Raw genomic sequence first — 22250 nt, forward strand, 5'->3', positions numbered from 1 at the left:
AAAATGGGTTCACAACATATGGAAGTTATTAATATCATTATTATTATGTTACATATAACACATTTACAAAATACATATATTATAATAATATAAATATATAATGTACAGAATAATATTATAGATGACATTTTGAGGTCCTTTAAATCCAGGCTTCATCTAAAAGACCTTGTGTAGTGGATAGAGAAATAGGCCTGGAGTTAAAAAACAAAACACCTGAATTCAAATCCAGCTGTTGACACTAACTAGTTGTGTAACCCTGGACAAGTCACTTAACCTCAGCTCGCCTCAGTTTCCTCAACTGTAAGATGGGGATCACAATAGCACCTACTTCTCAGGATTATTGTCTCAAAAGAGATTTTCTGTAAAGAGCTTAGCACAGTGGCATATATTAAGAGCTTGATAAACATATCCTTCCTTTAATACATGCCCTTATTCTCTTTCCTAAAAGGTTTTAAATAATTTTTGTTTCCTGTTGAAATCTTTCTTCATCTAAAAAGCTAAGGACTGAACCTGTGATTTCATTTGCTTATGGTATTCAGATGGGGAAACACCCTCTCTCCCAATGCAAATCAGTGCATTCTGGGTAACTTAGTGTTACAGAATTAGTGGGCAGACTGAGAGGCTACACCTTGCCCCCTGACACAAAGTGAAGAAGGACTACAGGATAGATGTGAATCCAGACTTTCCTAGCTTTTTGCCTGACTCTTCATTACCTAAAAACTAAGGTAAACACTAATTTTAAAAAGCACAAACGCTGACTTCTTGGAAAAGGATTTCTTTGTTGGAAAAAATCATGGATTTGGCATCAACGGTTCAGACTTTGGATCCTCTCTACCTCTTACACTATACATTTCCAAAATGACGCGTTGGTTAGATGACCTGCAAGCTTCCTTTCAAAATCTGACGAAATGATTCCTCAATTATTTACTTCCCTTCACACACTCTTCCAGTCCAGTCCAGTGGCTTTCTCACTGTTCCTAACACACACCTCATCTCCCTTTTCCTTGTCTTTGTGCAGATGGTCTTTACCCCACACCTGAAGTTCACCTCTTCACCTCTTTCCTTAAGAATCCTTATTTTTCTTCTAAAGTTCAGCTGAAACACTACTTGAAACCTTTCTCAATCCTCTCCCTCCCTCAGCTACTAGTGACTCCCCCCAAATTTCCTTGAATTTAAAAAAAAATACACTTCTATATGTTCACATTGGATCATTCTATAGGAATGTAAGATCCTGTATTTTCAGCACATTGAACAATCCCTGGTACACAGTAGGAGCTTAATAAAATGCCTGATGATTGGTTAGTGGATGGTGACATCAGCTTCATGAGGTATGTTCTGAATATGTCTGTAATATAATTGGTAAACTCCTATTCTGCATATCACAAACACCACAAAAGGGTGAGTACCACAATTATTCCCAGGAGCATAGATTGTCTTTAAGAAGGGTACGACCTATGCAAGCGTTCTCATAACACTAAAACTGACCATAACCAGGAGTGTATTATTTCGTCTTGGAATTCTCCTGCCTTGTTCTCAGAAAATGAATTGTGTGGGGAATTTAAACAAATGTCACAATGAGTCATTTCTTGGCTAGTTTGTTCTTTTGCTAGCCTTACTGCTCTTGACAAAACAAATTTACGGAATCCTACAGCTTCTAGAATCTTCGAACTACATTTAACAACTTTCTTTTCTTGAGGTAAGGGTGAGGAGTGGAGAGGACGAAGACGGAGGAGAGGGTAAGAACCTGCCAGGCTTTCTCTTTTCATGCTAAATTTTTATTTCAATGTTATGCAACTGCATAAGTATAAATATGTGTTCAATATACAACAATTATGACATCCATAGGGAATTTCTTCCAGAAAATCAGACTGCAAACACTTTATTGCACAAAACCTAACAAACTTTTTTTTTTTAAGCTGGTAAATCTACAGCTGGGAGTACTACCAAGGAGCACATCTTACAATCACACAGAGACTGACCAGATAGAACACAGTTAGCAGGAGGATTTCTACCAGCTGATCAGAGAGTTTCACACCAACAAACAGGTATTACATGAACACAACCCTATTGTACTCATGACTCATCCAAAATGCAAAACCAGATTTGGCAGAAATGATAACACACTATACAAAATATACATATAAAGGATATCATTGTAAACAAGCAGCTAATTGTGCTTTAAAGGAAACAACAGGACAGTTAAAATGTGAGGGCTGTAAACTATGAAATACCTCCTCGATCGAAGCATCACGATGTCTGCGTGCATCAGTACTGGGGCTCTGATCGCCAAACACAGATATATACTGTAAATGCTGAGACCAGGATTCAAAACCAGTAAAAAATGGAAAAATGTTTATTTCCTTTATAAGTGTCAAAGGGGAGACAGGAAATGTCCATGCCCTATGAAAAATCAGGGGGAGGGAGAGTGGTTCTTTTCCTTTCCTTTAGCAATTCATTAGAATGAGACAAAACCCAAGAAACCAATTGGCTCACACTTTTGTTTTAGGAGCGTGGCTCACAACCTGGCCAAAACCATGTCAGAGTCACAAGATTATACTGTGCTTAGAACAATGATTCATATCACCTGAAAAAACTAAAAAATCCCCCTTGGGAATAGGGCACTTGATTACTTCTTGTTGGGCATATGCTTAAAAGGGAGAAAAAGCAAAATATTGTGATATCGATCCCAAGCATCTTCAAAATACTTCTCTGTGTCAGTTTTCCCTTAGTGCCTTAGGACTTGTTTCATCAAGTGCTTTTTCCTCAAAAAAACCAAAAAAAAAAAAAACCAAAAAAGAACAAAACAAAGTACATCAGCACTAAAATTATCTGACAAATTCTACATGTTCCACAGTATACAAAATTTAAATAAGGCTTAGCAAAAGTAAAAAGTACAGTCACATTCAAGCACCAAATAGCTCCAACAGGTCTCTTTGTTACAAAAATGCTTCTTTTTATTCATAATACAGTATTTTCTTTTTGCATACAAATAAAGAGATCATGTTATGAAATGTATGGAGCTATCCAATGCATTTAGAGACGAATGTGAAACCCAGGATTCCTTGCTAAAAACAGCAAGCTTCATCTATAACATAAGGCCCCTGCTATGGATTAAAATGGATCTGACGTCCTGGTTATCTCTATTTATGACATGACGCTAAAATCACGTTTTCCTTTTTTGCCAAAAAATGTCAAACTTGAAAAAAGCTCTACGATTTGTGAAAGTGATTACTCAAACCTAGGTATTTGGGGGGTTTAAGTCATCTTTCTTCTTATACAAGAGCAGGGCTGACATGGGACTACAACGTATGTGCTTCTTATACATAAGACGTACAGCATAAAGGCCTGAGTTTAAGAGCTGAAAGAAAAAAATGAAAGGATTACAGCAGAAATTAAGCTGATGGGTATTTATAGTCCCAGCGCCATGTGAGGTGGAGGTCCAAGACACACACCGATGGACCAAAAGTGAACGACTGGTCTTTCAGACAGTGGACCCAGGATCAAAAGGCCTTGCTAGGACATTCAGGAAATAAAAATAGAAGGCCCAATGAGTCCAGGCCTATCCTAATTGAGGCAGATTTTCAATGCGGTGATCAAGTTACATCTTAAATTAGATCTGGAAATATAGGTAGCCAGATACAGTACTATCAAAATCTGATTAAAAATACACATAAAAATTCACGAACTGCTGTACTGACGATGTTCTTTTGCCTTTAACACTTAGAATACTTAAACATGTAAAAATGTAGCCTCGAACTATTGTCTGTGTTTCGTGTGTATGTGTGTGAGGGCATATGCCCAGTTATAGTCATTTTGCTTCTTTCCTACATCATGGTAAGTAAGTGGCAAAGCAACAATTGGTTTAAAAAAAAGTTGTAGTAAACAAGGCAATCAGCAGCAAAGTGTATATTCTACATTCAAAAACCAAACACACGGCTAGGTATTTACAGAGAACATCTTTTTTCCTCAAGAACTCTCCACTGTAAAGGTATTTTTGTACAAATACTATATGGTAACAGTTTTACCGGTTACAATTGGGAAGGCATATGGAAAAAGGTCCTCTCTATCTCCCTGTCCACCCTACTCCTCCCAAAGCTCTGCCTGGCGAACAGTCCAATTTGGCGCTGGTTTTCTGAGGGGCATCAGGACAAAGTCACACCGTCCAATCTGAGTCTCCACAGTGCTGCCTCCTGCGTCCTGCCCCATTAGGAGGCCTTTTTGTGGGGGCTGGTGCGCAAACTCTCTTTCCCTCGTCGCTGGCGTACCACAGAGTCCTTTTCAGAAGAAGGGGTAATGAGGCGGTCAGTGTTGGTAGCTGACCTGGGAATGTCTTTTCCAACATTCTGTTTCCTGGCAGCAAGAGTTTGGGCCAGGATCGATTCCTTCCCTTTCACTTCTCCTGGGGTGGTAGTCGTTGAGAGGGCCCTGTCCAGGGTTCTGACGTCTCCCCTGAGGGGTGAATCAGGGTGGTGGGACTCCAGGGAAGCTGCTGTACTACTGAAGGATGGCAACGAATCACTCTTGGTCATTTGTGTTCTGTTATCTGCCCCAGACCCTGGCTTCCTAAAGTCCCTGGTGTTGGGGACTGGCAGTTCTGCCTGGCTCCCGTTTGTCTTGGCAAAGAGGGTGTCACCAGCCACTGCAGAGGTCTCAAGGACTCCTGACTTAGACTCAGGGAAACTGGATGAGGAGCTCAGAGTCTTCTCTGAGTGGGCAGCTGAATGGAAGGAACTCTGCCCAGTGGCTGATGGAGAACGTTTCATCCCACCCTGTTTGCTGGTTTCCATCAACTGCTTCTGTGAAGGTAGGACTTTCCCTTTGGGCTCTGAGAAGCTCTTCCCTGCTACAGCTGCCTTTTCCCCACCTTTAACCTTGACCTCACAGCTCGTCAATGAAAGACTGTGTTCCAGATTCCCACAGTCAGGTAGAACATAAAGTGCATCAGTGCATTTTTTCCCTTCTGGCTTCTTGTCTGCCATGCTGGCCACGGGACCTGGGCCCTTGTCAGTCTGTTTGCAGGTAGCTGAAGGACTTGGGCCCTTGTCAGTCTGTTTGCAGGTGGCTGAGGGACTTTGGCCCTTGTCAGTCTGTTTGCAGGTGGCTGAGGGACTTGGGCTCTTGTCAGTCTGTTTGCACAGAGAGGTACTGTCTTTCACAGTGGATGGCTTGGGGTGCTTCAGGGGTAAGGATTGTTTTTCAGGGACTGTGGAAAGTTTCTGTTCTACCAGCTCGATCAAGCCTGTGGGGTCCTGCTTCTGTGAATGGACCCCTGTGGGGTTGCTATTACCTAGAGATTTCAACTTGTTGTCAAGGGTGGTGTCCCCCTCCACTTGGCATGAAGGAGCTGGCCCACTTTGTGAGTCAGGGGCTCTGTCTCCCTGAACACCCTCATTGTTCAATTTCCTTTGGGAGCCAGAGATGAAGGAAAACGTCTCCGGCACAGTTCTGTTGGTGCTTTTTCCCTCTTTGCAAGCACTGCTGGGGACTTGTGGGGAAGCCTCTTTCTCCTTGGTGGCTCCAGCACACTGTTTCTGGGATGCTGCCAATTTTTCTGAGGGTTTAGACTTTGGAGGGCAGACTTCAGGTGCAGGCTTGAGCTTGTGACCACTGCCTTCCACCTGGGCTGTGGCTGCCTTGACAGGAGTATCAGGAAGGCCCAAGGCCACCTCCGATGCACAGGTCCTAGAGACAGGCTCCCTAACTGAAGGGGGAATCGGGGAACTGAGCTGCTGCCGAGTTGCCATGCCAGGGGGGTCCTTGGAAGCCAGTGAAGGCTGGAGGCTGACCTGTTTTTGAAAAGTTGGGTCTTTCCTTTCCACTTCTTTGGGACCATCTTTCTGTAAAGAGGGAAAACCGGAAGCTTTTTCATTCTTGGTGTTACTGACTCCTGGCAGCTGGCCAGACCTTTTGGGGAGAGAAACTTCAGGTTTCAGTTCCATGCTGGTTTTCTGTTTGTTCACCTCCCTCTCTCCAGGATTCCTGGAGGAGCGAAAATCCTCTCTGGTGGGTGGCTTAGTTATTTCTTTACCTTCTTTGGGATCAACTTTCCCACCAGGACCCCTAAGTTTCTCCACTGCACGTGGTTGAGTGGGAAAGTCTGGGCTGGGTCGACTCCCAGAAGCATTGTTTCCAAAGCTGCTAACTTTAGGAGCATCTGCCAACAGATGCTCCATAAAAGATTCTCTGGCGACCTCTGCCCTTACTACTGTCAGCGGCTCATTGCTTCTCGAGGTTACTGGATACTTTCCGGATGGTTCCCTGTGGTTCTGCCTCTCTTTTCCAGGGTTACTGTCAGGACTGAGGAACCCTGGGGGTGCTACTGGTTTAGGGCTAGCCATGACATTCTGACTGGGGGGGATGAGGGGTTTGGCCTCAGCAGTGTGGTCCCGCCGCTTTGTGGGAAGCTCATCTCTCTTATGACTACTTTCACTGATGGGACTGTGGTTTCTGATAGCTGAGTGGGAGACCTTTCTCTCCTTTTCCAGTTCTGCGGCTGCTGGTGTGCTTGAAAATCCCTTGCTGGGTTGCTGAAATCGGGGTTCCAGAAGGTAGGATTTATTCATCTTTATGCAAGTCATTGGGGGCTCCTTCTGACTGGCAATTTCACCCTTTGTGGAACCTACAGATAGAGCTGGTGACACAAAAGCTCCCGTGTCACTACTGAGATGATGGGTCTCTGTAGAAGACAGGGATGGCCCTTCTGTTCTGGAAGCCTGAGGCCCTGATAATAAAGCAATGTCTAGAGTGCCCTCGATAGGCTTTAGGCAGGAGACAGACCTGCCTTCCAGTTTGTATTCTGATGGACTTTTCCTGACTGGTGACTCAGGAGGGATCAAGGTTGACTTTTCCACCCCACCTTCTCCTCGACCAGTCAGAGCCTTGAGAGGAACGAAAGCTGTTGAAGTGATCTGAACCCCGTGGGCACTGCCAATGACCGTGCGGCTCTCTGCGATGGGCGTGGGATCCTGCTGCATACTTATAGGCCTTGTGGCATTCAACTGAAGGCATTCATGCACATTGGATGCCAGCTTGGGCTTCAACACTGAACTAAGGCTGTCATCTTTCTCCTCGAAGGACATCTTCTTCCGAAGGTAGTCAATATTTGTAAGCTTGCCATCAAATTTTTCATACTTGCTGAATTCTTTGGCTTGGCTGGTCTTCTCGGCCCCATCCCCTTTCCCACTGGCTGGCCTCTCTGTCGAGTGTGTGAGCATGTCTTGCAGCAGGCATGGGGCAGGCAGCCTTTTGTAGTCATGAGAGCTCAGGCTATGCTCGCTCAGTGGAAGCCTGTGGCTGGCCACCTGGGCGTCCGGCAGGAGAGCATCACTGGACTTCACGCTGGCAGCGTTCTTGTGAAGCAGGCTGCTGACCGACAAGGATGACAACAGTGTGGTCTCCTGCACTGCTGCTCTGCTGTCGAAGTTACTTGATCTCTCCACAGTCTTCTGATACACTTTCTTGTCTCTGTCTTCCAGCCGCAAGGTTGTGAGGTTTTCCAAATCGCTGCCTGGCTCATGGGCTTTCTGCAAGGATTCCGGCTTCTCGGGGAAGTCCTGTTTCTTTGTCACCACCTTGACTTTCAGTTTCTCTCTGTCCAGTTCGTCCACAGACTCCTGCCTCCCCAACTTCCTTGAGATGGGGCGTTTTAGGCAGCCTTGTTCCACAGGCCTGGCTCGGGTCAGCGAAGGAGCATCACACACATTCTCCTCCAGGCTCTGGAGCACCGTATCCCTTGGAGACTGCTCCCGCTGCACTTCCTCTTGAGTGACCTCCAGGCTGTGCTTCCGAGAACAGAGATGCTTCTTGTCACTGCTGTAGGAAGGGGACAGCTTTTCTTCGGACTGGACTCTCTTGAGCAGGGGGGACCTTGGTGGCTCAGCACTCTTGGGCCTCACGATATGTCTGACGATGGTGGGTGGGGAATGCATTTTGCTGGGAAAGGCCTGTACAATCTTGGAATTGCCAAGGGAGTGGCCCAGCAAGGGGGACGGTGACCGCTGAGGAGAAGGGGGTTGTGGGGTTGGAGAAGGCGTCCTGGCCAGTGGGGAAAGGGGAATGCTGCCGGCTGATTTACGTCTCCCTGACCGGTATCTTTGTCCACTGAGTTTGGGGGCCAAGCCATGAAGAGTGCTGGGCCTAATGTGCCCAGAACCAGCTGGAGAATTAGGGGCACTGGAGCTTGGAGAGCTGCTCTGCGAGGAATTAGTACCTGTAGGCACAAAAAGCAAAGACCCAGTAAGAACCGAAAGTCCACTTTCTTTTTCATGTCTCTGTTCTACAGAGCATTCTGAGTATGTGATTAATGAACTAGCTGAGGATTTAGCTATCCTAATTAAATATCTGTTTTCCAGTTTTTAAGCTAAATCTGTTCATATCCAAGATATACCTTATTCTTAGTTGCTTTATAATGTTCATTATATCAGTGACAATTTTTTATCAGTTTCTTTTGTTTTTCCATCACCTATAATGTCCATATAATAAGAAATTTCCCTCAATTAATGCCAATCAGAAACTGTCAGCATTCTCTCCCCCCTACCTCCCCACACAGCTATGATTTTAACAAGAGAAAAAAAAAAAGTTTGACAAAACTGATCAACTTATCAAAAAAGTCTAGTGTTCCAAACCCATAATCCCTCACCTCTATAAAGACCCACTATTACTTTTAGTATTTATTTTTAAATATCTTATTTTATATCACAAGTCTAATCAGCTCTCCAGGCAACATAGCAGGGCCTTTTCAACCCCCCTCAAAAATCATGCTTCAAAAAAATTATTTACTATTTCCCTCAATTACATGTGATTTACATGTAAAATTTTATGTTTTTATTGCATTTTTTCATAAATATAGATATTACATATGTTATGTATTGATATTTTATATTTTATCTTTTCCTAATTACAAATTAAAACCAATTTTTCACATTTTTTCAAGTTGTGAATTCCAAATTCAATCGCTCCTCCCCTCCTCCCTCATTGAGAAAGCATGCAGTTTTCTATAGGGTATACAAGATCATGCTTTCTTATTGGTGGGCAAGCTGAAGATGGTTAGATGGACCTTCTACATGCTTCCAACTGTTGTTTCTTATTTAGAGGAGGTAACTCACCCGATGGAAAATCTGGGGTGGAGCGGTAGCTCGGGGTAGGAGATCGGGGAGACAAGCTGTGAGTTGGGGACCCAGGGAGGCTCTCTCCAGAGGAAAGAGAACGGTTTAAGCAGGAGAAGCTTCGACTAGTGTGGAGTAAAGGTGAAGGCTGCTTGGCTAGCTTTTTGAAGAGGGATCTCCGCCTAGAGAAAAAAATAGAAGCAAATAAATCAGAAGAATTTGGGAGACAAATTCTCAACAAATTTTACTCCTCTACACACCCGCTGTCGTATCCTTTCCATCTGCCCCCTTCCCCACAGCATATTCAACACAACCAAATTAAGAGGAGGGGAAAACAGCCCTGGAGGGGTAGGGTGGGAAGGTGGGGGGAAAACCTTAGCCATGGGAAAGACTAAGAAGATATTTGCATTTCTGAAAAGCATTTTAAGATTGAAACAGGGTGGCAAGGGGAAGAGGAAGAGTTACAGCCTCCTTAAAACAGTGTATATATAGTTCAGATTTCACAGCCTGGTTCATAAACATTCTACATTTAAGAAGGGATGTGGAAAAAATGAAACTGTTAAATGCATTCAATTATTTATTTGTTCGTTTTGTTAAAAGGGCATCCTTTGCTTCTGGGCATCTATCCAAAAATATAAAGAGGCACATTTAATTAAGAAATACTGCAAAGCAAGTCCCTACAGAAAGAAGAGCCATTATCTCTACATGGGTAAATGTCTTTGATGGGATTACCTTGGGCAGGGAGCTTTATCCAATTCTAGTTTTGTCTGGTGCTTCTGGCACAAGCCGGCACTCCAACACATGTAATAAGGAGTCAGATTGTACATTTAAGTAGCAAAAACTGGGGAAGGAATCTTAACACAGCAGAGCCTTTCTGGGACAGATACCTGGTGGCCATGTGGAAAACCTAGGGCATGTTCATTCAGTGCTCCTTAGAGAAACAGGTACAGTTGGAAATACTCTGTCCATACAGCTCTATCATAATATCAACCTTTGAATTCCCTGTTTTTGATGTGTTTAAGTGAGAAGCTCCTCCTTCTGCCCTTAAAAAACTCTTATTGTAAATAGGGACTGAGAATGATGGGCAGGATGGGGAGGGGCTGAATCTCTGCTTTCTCTGCTACAGAGAATTGCTGGGTGAAGAAACTCCCTTTGATCAATACCAGTCAGCAATTTCTCTGCAACTGCTAGTCTTGAAGAGTTTCTAAGAACATGGAGAAGTCAGGGGATATGATCAGGGTAACACAGCCTGTCAGAGGCATGACTTGAACCCAGGGCTTCTTGATTTTAAGGATAGCACCCTATTCACTGGGAGAGCAAGGTGGCATAGTGACTAGAGAACCAGGCCTGGAATCAGAAAGACCTGAGTTCAAATTTGACCTCAGATACTTCCTAGCTGTGCAACCCTGAGCAAGTCAGTTAACCCCTACTGGGCTCAGTTTCCTTATCTCTAAAATGAGGATACCAGTAGCACCTGTCTCCTCGGGTTATTGTGAGGGAAAAACAAGGTGATAACTGCAGAGGACTTGGCACAGCGCCTGTTCCAAAGGAGTCATGGATGTTAGCTATTATTTGTGCATTTTATTGGGGGAAGGGAAAGGAGGAGGGGAAGGATCACAAAATAGCAAGTGTACGTCCAATCCAACCCCAACCCCCCCCCCAAAATATCGACTGCACAAAATAAAAATGGAGCTAACCTTTCCAGACTTTCCTTCTTCTTGGTCTTCTTACTCCGTCTCACCATCCGACTCTTGTAGCTGTTTCTTCGCGCTGGGCCTGTTTTGATGGATGTGTTTTCAAAAGGGGTGGTAGTGATTGACACCTTATTTCCACTCTACCCGAAAGAAAAAGGAGAGAATATTTAAGAGTAATTCAGGGACTCAGCCAGACCAGCACAAAGACAGGAGGCTTGAAGATAATAAATGTACACATATGTTCTCTAAGTCTTAGCAAAACATTGGAATCACTGATTCATTGGAATCTTTTTCAATATGAGGGAGGGCAAGGAATGAGAGAAAAAGAAAATCTATGCTTATTCATTAAAAAAAATTAACACAGGATATCATATACTACATAAAATGAATGGAGGGAAAATAAAGTAACCGCAGCAATATTATTAGAAAGGAAGTTGCTCCAACCTGCCTAGCTGGTCAGTTTTCCCATCTCACCTCCCCCCTCCCTCTAGCACTTCCTCTGCCCTCAGCCACCACCCCCACTCCCCTCAATCCCTTATACAAAAGTGAAGAATTCTCAGATTTACCACTGAATTTTTTTTAAAAGAAAAGACACCTTCAATCTCAGCAAACTATTCGGGCTTGTTGGTAAAGCCTAGACGTCTCCGACAGAGCCAGCAGGTATGAGAGACAGTCTCTCTCTAACTAGACAACCGACTGAGAGTTAAATGTGCACTTCTATTGGGTGCTCCCAGTCAGGTCTATAACAAAAAGGCTTTGACAGGGTCAGGGGACCAGGAGAATGTGCCTCAGCAGCACAGGACCAAAGCCTGCCTGTGGCAACACCAGCATCCATCTTTAGCACCTTGGGAGCCCAAGACGGACGTGTGCTTCTCTAAAGGGAGAGATAACGATAGATATTTTGAAGATATTCTGAACATACATAAGGAGAAAGGCATAAAATCTTTCAGACTTGTGACAGAAATTGCCTTCTATAAGAAGGAGCTACGTTAGTGCTTCGTACGTCAGGAGAAATTGACTTCCTTGCTGCACCTCCTTTGGTTGGATGTCACTGGAACGCTAAATGACTTATTATACACTTGAGTAAATTGCACATGAATGCTCAAATACCACATGGGTACATCCAAAAATGAAGGGAGATACAGCTTTGAGAATAATATGTATACAAATATCGCAACTTGCCAATGAGGAAATCTGATTTGGAAGAAAAAAATTATTCCGATTGAGACTTTATGTCTTTGTTTATCAACCGATTAATCCATTAGTAATGCTCATTAAATCCCCAATATAAGCTAGGGATATAGATAGACAGACAGACAGACAGACAGACAGACAGACAGACAGACAGATAGATAGATAGATAAGACAGACACACAGCGAAAGTGAAGTCTTTGCATTTAAGGGCTTTGTTTTCTATTAAGGGGTCACAGTATATTCAAAGACAAGTAAATAAAGTATATAGACAAAGTGATTTGCAGTGGGGCAGGAAGGAGGGAAGAGCAAGAGAATCCTAACACTTGAAGAATCAGAAGAGGTCTCTTGAAAATAGTGGCACCTGAACTAAGCACCAAAGGGAGCTAGGGGATTCCAAGGATCAGTAGAAAGCAGGTAAAGCATTCTGGGCATTGGAGGAGGGAGGGAAAAGCTTGTATAAAGGTCTGTGTTAGGAGATAGGATGCTGTGTACAGGGCATAGCAAATAAGCCACATTAGGATGTTGTGTACAGGGTATAGCAAGTAAGACAAAGAAATTTCAGTGGCAGAAGGAAACTGGAGAACCGCTAGGGTTGAGATATGAAGAAAATCTTTGGAGCAGCTAGGTGGCACAGTGGATAGAGTGTTGGGCTTTTATTCAGAAAGATTCAGGAAGACTCATCTTCCTGAGTTCAAATCTGGTCACTGACACTTACTAACCATGTGACCCTAGGCAAGTCACTTCACCTTGTTTGCCTCAGTTTCCTCATCTGTCAAATGAGTTGGAGAAAGAAATGACAAACCAGTCCAGAATCTTTGCCCAGAAAAGCTCAAGGGGGCTCATGAAGAGTTGGACATGAGGGGAAAACAACTGAATGACAACAAAGAATCAAAGAAATACAGTTAAGTCTGCATCTCCTTCTTTAGTCCAGGTGAACATAAAAAGATCAGACAGTCAATCAATGGTAAGGGAAAGAACCTAAGTCAATCTAGCAGCTCCTTGTCTATGAGTTACTACTCCTATTACAGCATCTATTCTGAAGACTGATCATTGTTGGAATCTATTTAGACTCCATCTGTTACGTTTCAAGTCCCATGTTTTGGTCACCTAATACTTAAATATACCTTTCCCCAAATGTGTTAAAGCATAAACATATAATTCAGGGCAAGAACATCACTGACTCCATTATACCAGCGTTTGTTTTGGTCCCATCCGTCTCAGCACCCTGCCTCTTTTAATACACATTAGACAACAAAACTGCCACTTCCTTCCTATTCAAATTCTTCATGGGAAATAAATTCATTAAAGCCTTTTCAAGACAACTCATCAGAGAAAGATTTACTTAAGAACAACAACAAAAAAAGGTTTATACTTATATAGGTGATGCCTGGTATTGTTTGAAGTTCATTGCTTAACTTCAGTGACAACTTCACAAGGTAGGAGACCTTCGCAAAGAAGAGCAGGAAGAACTCACTTTGGGGGATCCCCTCCAGGTTATTCATTTTTGTATTTTCAAATGTCTTGCCAGGATTTGTGTAAGCTTTCAATTTATGAAGGATTGATTTATGAAGGATCACCCTTATGCATAAGCTTCCAGGAGTTGTCAAGGTAGCCCCATGACTTCATCTCCCTTTCACTTGACAAACTTTAAGGTCCAAGAGGGAATTATGTGGCATGACACCAGTAGATCATCTAGTCTACTGCAAATGTCTGGACCCAGATTATTTACGGAAAGCTTGTAGGTGATGACTCATGACTCCTAGTAAAAGGACCTTATAAGTCATTTTAGCTCCATTCTCTCTTACAAATGAAGAAAATAAGCCTCAAGGAAGGTAAATTATTCCCTGGAAGGGGCAGAATCCCAGGAGTCAGAATTCTGGCTCCACAGTCAGCCCTCTTGTGACAGTTGGTTTCTGAGAAATTCCCTGGTACTTTTGAAAAAAACACATATATATGTCCAGATAGTAAAATATAAAAAATGAGTCCAGCAGTCTTTCAACTTTTTAATCAGTTGAATTTCCCATTAAATTATCTGGATGATTAGTATGGAGCAGAGGGAAATTATTGGCTTTCTGGACTGCTCCAATAATTAGTAAGAGCCAAGGTAACTAATTTTTCAACCTAATTCTGCAGCTGGCTTGTCATACGTGTCCTTGAGTTGCTGAATGGCTGTAGGTTTAATGTGATACGAGCAGGATGTATTCATCACTAGTCAGGGAGATGTCGGCACCACTATAGTTGCTGAGGACCAAATACACTCTGTGTGATGACCAGGGGCAAGCTTCTTAACCTCTGTATGCCTGGCCTGGCCCCTCTGCATCATTTCTTTCTTGGGAGCTTGGGGAGATACAATGAAATGACAAACTTTGGGCAATCTGGCTATGCTCCTAATTTAAAAGCATGACGGGTTACGGTGTTTTTTGGTTTTAGCGAGTGCTTACATAGCAAAAATGGTAATAGCTTGTATCTAGTGCTTGAAGGTTTGCAATTCATTGCTGCCATCTTTTCAGTCACATCTGATTCTTTGTGACCCCATTTGGAGTTTTCTTGGCAAAGATACTGGAATGATTTGCCACCTCCTTCTCCAGCTCATATGACAGATGAGGAAAACTCAGACGGAGGCAAATGGTTAGGCAATTTTCCTAGGGTCACATAGCTTGTAAGTGTCTGAGGCTGGATTTGAACTCAGAAAGATGAGTCTTCCTGACACCAGGTCTAACATGGCCACCTAGCTGTCCCTAAAGGTTTGCAAAGCACTTTATAAATATGATCTCATTTTATCTTCATAACAATCATGAGAGGTAGGTAATATTACACTTTACAGATGAGAAAACTGAGGCAGGCAGAAGTTAAGTGACTTAACTAGGGTCACACAGTTACTAAGTGTCTGAAGTCATATTGAACTCAAATATATTGGCTCCAAGTCTAGCATACTGTATCCCACACTGCTTAGCAGCCCCTTTCTCATGTGAATGGGGTGTGGGGAAGGAGGAGATTCTGTGAGGTAGCTTACAAACTTAACATACCCTGTACCTGACAGAATGGTATAAGAAAGCAGATAATCTCTGCTATTCCATTAGTGACAGCAAAGTCAGAACCCTCATTGTTCAGTGTTAACCACTAAGTAACTGCCTTTGCTCAGTAAACGTCTGTCCCTTAAACATAGAAGCTGCAGCATGATCACACAGCTCACTGAGAAGATAATTAAACCCCTTGTAGCTTTTTTAATTTCATTACACTGATTCCTCCCCTTGAATTCCCCTTTTATGTACGTGGAGGCTGGATCAACGTCTTGGATTCCGACAGTGTGTAGTATTCCACAGCTCGAAGGAAAACAAAACAGCCTCCAACACAACATGTCTATAAGCAAATTCAGTGACACGTGGAGACTTTCTATTTGACTGCTCCAGGGAACAAAGGTTGTCCCGAGATGCTCTGCCTCAGTCAGGGTTTGGAAAGGAGCCCTGAACCAAGCCACTCTTGCATCATTTTAAATATCTGATTCCTATTTGGGCCTAGAAGGGCAAATCAAAGGATTACAGAGGCCCCGAAGCTTTGTAATTACACAGAGCTGGAAGGTCTATGGGTTTTTTTTTAAATAGTATGTCACAAAGGCAGCTTGTATACAGGATAACTAGCACTAACAGACTTGTCAAGAGTGTTCAAAGACCAGGTTTTTTACATTCCTTCCATCTTGCACTAATGCTTTCAGGAATTTCTTTTGTTCTAATTCCATTAAAATAGATTTTAAGGTACTCATTTCATCAGCAAATATTAAAAAAAACCCTAAATTACTATGTCATTTGGACCAATTCTTTCACTGCAATCGAACTAAAAATGGGTCTTGACCTATTTTCTCTTTGGCTACACCTGTTTCCACAATTGGTATTACACGTTCACTATACCACCACCATGACTTCTTAAGGCAGCTCTACTTGGCAGCACACAACTGCAGATCTCTTGTCACAGTTTTATTGACATTCTTTGTCTGGATTCACAGGACAAGCTACTAAGGAATCCAGATTGTTAGAGGAAAACGTTTGGGAAGGGTTCCACTGCATGCTAGGCAGTGCCCCAAACTGGAAAGATCCTAACTGATAACTCCAAGGCAAGAATGCAGTCATCATAGAGAGGGATAGTGGGTGGGGAGTGAATAGGACACAAGTGTGATCTGAAGTAGGATTTGTGGTCCAATGTGGATATACATACCTTTAGCAACAGCTCAATGACCTCAGTGTGTACAAGGCCATGCACTGGCTCTCCATTGATGTGAGTGATCAGATCTCCAGCCTTCAGCCCTGCTTGGTATGCTGGACTCCCTTCTTCCACGTTCTGAGGGCCAAGAGAAGTTAGACATTTGGTAAACAAAACCTACAAGGCCCTAGGAGGGGAATTCAGGGGAGAACACTGCTTTTTCACAAAAGAGGGTCAAAGACTACAGCACTCTGGCCAATGATATGACCAATCAGGGTTCCATGGATGAAGCCAGCTGCTTGTCTCCTGAGAGGTGATGGGCTCAGGGTGCAAAGGGAGATATATTTTGGGACATGGACAGTGTGGGACTTTGTTTGGCTTGCCTTTGCATATTTTTCATAAGGATTTTATTTTTCTATTTTTTCCAGTGTGGGAGGTGGAAGAGAGAGAAAATACTTTTTTGTTAATTTTTAAAAATTAAACAAACAAAAAGCCATTCCATTATCCTAATTCTTGTTGCCCGAAGCATACATTCATTTCCTATTCGATGAAAGAATGTCAAATACCATGGTTCTTACCCAAACTATATGATGAACTGTATAGATATCACTGTCACCCACGTATACTCGGATGGCCCGGATGGTGAAGCCATATTTCTTCCCCGAGCTGTGGATCACAATGGGCTGATGGGGACTTGCAGAAGCTGCTGAGGAGTCCCGACTCGGGGAAGAATCTCGGGAAGAAGAAGGGTCGGAGGACAAGGAATGGGGAGACATCGGACTTCCCAGGGGAGAAACACCAAACATGTCTGCAACAAAGAACTTATCTGTCAGAGTTGATCCCAATCACACAAAACGCAAATAGCCATAGTCACGAGAAGACAGAATCTCTTAACAGTCTCTGAGAAGAGGTTTGATTGAGTGATGGATCCAGTCACTCCAGACAAACCCATTTCAATGAAAATGGAAGAAAATAAACAACCAAAACACTGAGAGCTGGCACTGATCTGTCAAATACGCCTTCTAATGTGGAAGGTATTACTGTTCATACTAATTTTCAAGTAATACCTTCAATTTAAATGCATATTGCCCTTCTTCCCTTAAATATTTTGATAATAAAGCACACAAAGGATTTTTTATTTTGTTTTGGGACTTGTCTCATGAGCTTCAAGCTGCTGGTCTTTTTATGGCTTAATTAAGAGGAAACGAGGACACGCAATCACTTGTTTTGAAGCAAACCTTACACAATGAGCACTAGACAAGCTACACGAACAGCTGCCAACATTTCAAATTTTGAACTTAGCAACTTTAATAATGTTAATAGTAGGTTTTTTCCCTCCAAACCCATAACAAGGAAAACAACTTAGCAGCAGCTTTAAGTGACATTTTTGACTATCAAAAGACAGTTGTGATTATAGAATTTATCAGGGAGCTCAGAAATACTGGTGCCTGAATAGGGAGGAACTAATTGTCATGGCAATAAAATGACTGGTTTTCAAGGTGTTACTCTTGACACCAATAACCTGATTCCACCCAGAAATGGAAATCTCTCTCTCTCTCTCTCTCTCTCTCTCTCTCTCTCTCTCTCTCTCTCTCTGTCTCTCTCTGTCTCTCTCTGTCTCTCTCTCTCTGTCTCTCTGTGCCTCTCTCCAATGGCTTCTTGGGGTCACACAGTCAGTATTTGCCAGAAGAAGAACTCTAATCCAGTTTTCCTTGGATTCCAGGTCAACAAAACACCTGCCCCTTTGCCCAATGGCTCTATGTTATTTCTTGGCTGGTTGTGGGAGGGAGTGGAGGGAGGGAGAGAATTTTGGAACTCAAAACCTAAAAAAACGGAATTCAAAAAAAGAAAAAAAAATATACATATAGATGTATATATTTGGGTGCATGTATACATATATAGAGAGATTTATCAATACTTATAGATACACCTACATATACATTCACAAAACTTCTTTTTCATCATTAAGAAGCAACGTGCACCAGCCCTGGAGTCAGGAAGACCTGAGTTCAAATGCAGACACTTCCTAGCTGTGTGACCCTGGGCAAGTCATTTAACCCCAATTGCCTTGCCCCCTAAAAAGAAGCAAAGTGGTATCAGTGGACAAAGTGCTAGACTTCTAGTAAAGAACCACTGTGCAACCAACGATGAGTCCACCTGTCCTCTCTTGGCCTAGGCTTCTTCATCTGCCAAATGTAGGTGCTGCTACTTGGATTACCTCACAAACCTTCAAGTGTCATATAAATGCCAGTTTTCATTATTATTATTATTATTTTTAAAAATAAAGGAAAATATAGACCTCTACTTATCTTCTTTCCCAACCCTTTACAGCCTAAGTTGCCACTTACCACCTGGAAACTAAATTCATGTCCTTCCCCTCTAGACCAGTGTGATTTAAATTGTAGGCCACATCAAACCTACCTTTCCCATTAATCGCCACCACTGGGAAATACCATCTTGTTATGGCTTACAGAAACACACAGAGATATATTTTGCAGCTCTGAGTGGATATTTATGAGAGCAAACTGAACTTACAAATGAGCATGTCGATAAGCTGCAAATAAGGGGATCAGAAAAGCACACACCAAGTTTCCCTCTGCACTAGTGTGAAAATAGAAAATGGAAAACATTCTCATCCTTCAGAGCCTGTACTTCTTCCAATACAAACCATCTGCCAAGTTATTCCTTCCAATTAGGCATCTTCTACCTCTTCTTCTGCCTGGTAAGTCACAAACGTTACCCCATTGTCCATTCCACCTCTGGAGGTGGAGATACATCATGGACTTCAGGGCTTATTCACTGATGCCAAAATCAGGCTTCTCCAGATTGTACAAACATGCAAATAAACTGAAGGCAAGTAGGGTGAGGCATCATAGATCAACAGACTAAGGAAGGAAAACTTAATTCCAGCACTGTCAGATTTACAGTATCACAGTGTCTCCCCACAACTGTTCCCTCCATTATTAAAATGAGGAAAATCATCCTTAGCTCCCAGACAAGGATGCTCCCAGCTGTTTTGTGACATGTAAAAATGAGCTTGTGCAAATCGCCACATGTGAACTGCAAGGATTCACCGGGGGAATGATAGGGTTACTTTCATGACCCATTGGCCTAAACGTGACAGGAATTTAAAAGCTTCATTAAAAAGAAAGATCTTGATTCTATTTTTTTCCCAGAAAATGAAGAAAGAGACACACAAACATAAGGAAATAAGCCACCAAGTGCTCTGTGGGAATGACAGGGGTCACTCGTGCCAAGCTCAGCGTTCCAAACGGGGTAAGAAGGCAGCATGCACAAACCACAAGATTTCATGCTAATAGATTTATCTCTACCTCCTGGGATCATGAGGGACAGAGCACTGGCAGAAAGGGACTTTGTGACTTTCCCAGAGATTTTCTTTTTCTCTGTGCTTTCTAATCGCTGACGAGCCATTTGAGAAGCGGGTTCACTGGATGGCTTTGAGGAATTATCTGTACTGTCCACACACTCGCTCCTTCCATTTATCTGATCCAAATGCTCTGAAAAACTTCCAACTGTACAAAGAAGAAGGGATAAACACATTCAGGAAAACCATGGATTGTATAGGCTGGGGAGAGAGAGGAAGAAAGAAAGGGAGCTGGGGGAGGGAGGGGACAATGGCTGGGAAACATCCCACCTTGCTGATGAGTTTATACAATGCCAGGGAAACGTTAAAATGCAAGACTGATTTCAGCAAGGTAGAGGAGGAGGAGAAGAAGACGATTGATTCTGCCTTATCCACAGACGAATCTGCCTCCAATTCTAGCAACAATGACTGCACTAGAGAAAGGAGTTCAACTTGGGATTTCATTGGTATTTGGAATCCCCAGGTGAGGGAACCCCCTCTGCCAGTGTAGGTTGTCATCTTGCCTACAATTTGTATTCTTGGAGAGTTACCTAGTGCACCGAAAGTTGGAATGACTTGTGCAGTCACAGTCAGGATCTTGGACTATTATACCACAGTGACTCATCACGCAAAATAATCCCCAATGAATAATTTACGTTTTTTATTTTCAAATTCATTCTATGTCATCTGTAAGGAAAACCCTTCTGTATATCATAAGAAACATGGCTAAGAACCAAACATTCAGACACCCTGAGGGTACCTCAGTCTCCACAGATCCAAATTGGAATCCATCATTCTCCCCTCCTGTCTCCAGGAAAGCCACTTTTCCTTCCTGATTCTCAATTTTTGTTGATGTTTCCTCCCGCTTACAGAGTAATCTTGGACTCTTCCTTTTCCCCCACCCTTCATAACCAGTTTCCACTAGATACCGTGGATTTGAGTTCCATCATATCTCCACTCACAAAGTTACCACAAGAGAAGCTCTCCTTTCCTCTCACCTATACTAATGGAATAGCCTCCACCTAACTGGTCTTGGCCCTAATCTGCCCCACCCCCCAGTTATATTTAATGTTGCCAAAATAACCTTTCTGTTGCATACAAGACTAGGACCCTTCCATGATCAAAAACCTTCAGGGGTTCCCCATTATTTGTAAGATAAAATAGGAAATTTTTCATGAAAACTACCTTAGTCTCCTCTTTTTTCCGTTAGTGGATACCAATTCCCTGTTCTCCTCCTCCACATAATTTATAATCTGGGGAAGTCTTTCAAGGATTTCCATTTTTACATTTCATGTGTGTGTACGTACACACATATACAAATGCATATCCTTATATCTAAACAAATATGTATGTACACACACACACACACACACAAGGAAGACAAGGATATCCATGTAATTGTAGGTTTTTTCCTTACATTAAATTATAGAAAGCTATAAGAAAGACCCTCAGAACAATGATTTCTTTATAGTATATGAATAACATAATTCATATGTATATGAATTAGAGCCTTATATGACTCTGTTATATGTATATATATATATACATACACACATAGGTATACTATATATATATTTATACATACATATTATACTTGTGTGCATATATTTCCCTCGCCCTAGATTCCCTTTAAAACTAGAAAGGAAAAAAAATCACTTTCTATAATTGGTTAATACCAACAAAGCGAAATATTCAACACATTCAGTTACCTTCAGGACCACATTCACCTACTGAGGTGAATAAAGCTATTGTGACAAGTCCTGATTCCCTTTTGAAGTCACTTAGGATGTGGGAAGATAACATCACTACCTAGTTTAAACTGTACTTATCATGACATGTTCTCTCATTTTTGAACTGAGGATTTCAGGCTTCACTCACTCATCCCTTGTGGTAGCACATGCTTCAGGGTAGGGTGATTCTTTGTCACTCACCTTCTGCCACCAGGGCTCCTTTCTGTGTGTGATAGGACAATGCCATGCAGGAGGGGGCAAAATGGATGGAAGGCTACAGAAGACAAGGTTACATAGTCTGTACTTGATTTGAGAAAAGGCACGTTGTCTAGTGGGAGTGACAAGTCTCCCTAACCTCCTGAAGGACAGAGCATCTACACCATGCGATGGCACCCCTTTCCCTTTTCACTCACAAAATATTATGCTTGGCTGCTCTTTTCCTAATCACTGATACCACATCCTCTCCTCCACAGGAGGAGGATTCATTATCTTGTTTGAACTTCCATCGGTCATTATACAAAACCCCTTCATCATTATCACCTTGAGGATCCCCAATCCCTTCAAGTACTTAAATCACATTAAAAGCACCCAGGCAGAGTAAAAGTGAGGGGCAAGTACTGTTTAAATTGCTTAGCAGCTGAAAAGTTTGACTAAGAATTGACTAAGTTTGACTAAGAATTACTTAAAGGATATTAAATCTAGAGCTACAAAGGACATCAGGGTCCATGTAGTCGGATCTCCTCCTTTATATATACATATATATATATAGAAAACATATATATATGACCATGTATGACCCCAGCTCTAGGGTTAGAAGAGATCTCATGGGCCATCTAGTTCAATCCCTTCATTTTACAGATAAGGAGACTGAGACTCAGAGAGGTTAGAGCTTGTCGAAGATACATGAATAGTAAATATCGGAACTGGGATTTGAACCCAAGCCCTCTGGTCCCATAACCAGGGTTCTCTT

At 42.5% G+C, this 22250-nt stretch overlaps 1 protein-coding gene across 10 annotated transcripts in view; it reads right to left on the reverse strand.

Moving 5' to 3' along the window:
- Positions 1 to 1753: 1753 nt before the first annotated feature.
- Positions 1754 to 22250, reverse strand: part of MAST4 (microtubule associated serine/threonine kinase family member 4) — an 816735-nt gene continuing 796238 nt past the window's right edge. For 7 of the 10 annotated variants that reach the window (XM_072606462.1, XM_072606461.1, XM_072606466.1 and 4 more), the window contains 6 exons: positions 19519 to 19719; positions 16765 to 16994; positions 16202 to 16324; positions 10802 to 10938; positions 9105 to 9286; positions 1754 to 8209 (listed from right to left, as the gene is read on the reverse strand). In XM_072606462.1, the coding sequence (XP_072462563.1) occupies positions 4206 to 8209; positions 9105 to 9286; positions 10802 to 10938; positions 16202 to 16324; positions 16765 to 16994; positions 19519 to 19719 (4877 nt within the window). In that variant the 3' untranslated portion in view covers positions 1754 to 4205. The remainder of the gene's footprint in view (positions 8210 to 9104; positions 9287 to 10801; positions 10939 to 16201; positions 16325 to 16764; positions 16995 to 19518; positions 19720 to 22250) is intronic. The other 3 variants (XM_072606465.1, XM_072606463.1, XM_072606470.1) reach the window with 1 other exon arrangement.

Source organism: Notamacropus eugenii, chromosome 4 (assembly GCF_028372415.1).
Source record: "Notamacropus eugenii isolate mMacEug1 chromosome 4, mMacEug1.pri_v2, whole genome shotgun sequence".
NCBI classification, from domain to species: domain Eukaryota; kingdom Metazoa; phylum Chordata; class Mammalia; order Diprotodontia; family Macropodidae; genus Notamacropus; species Notamacropus eugenii.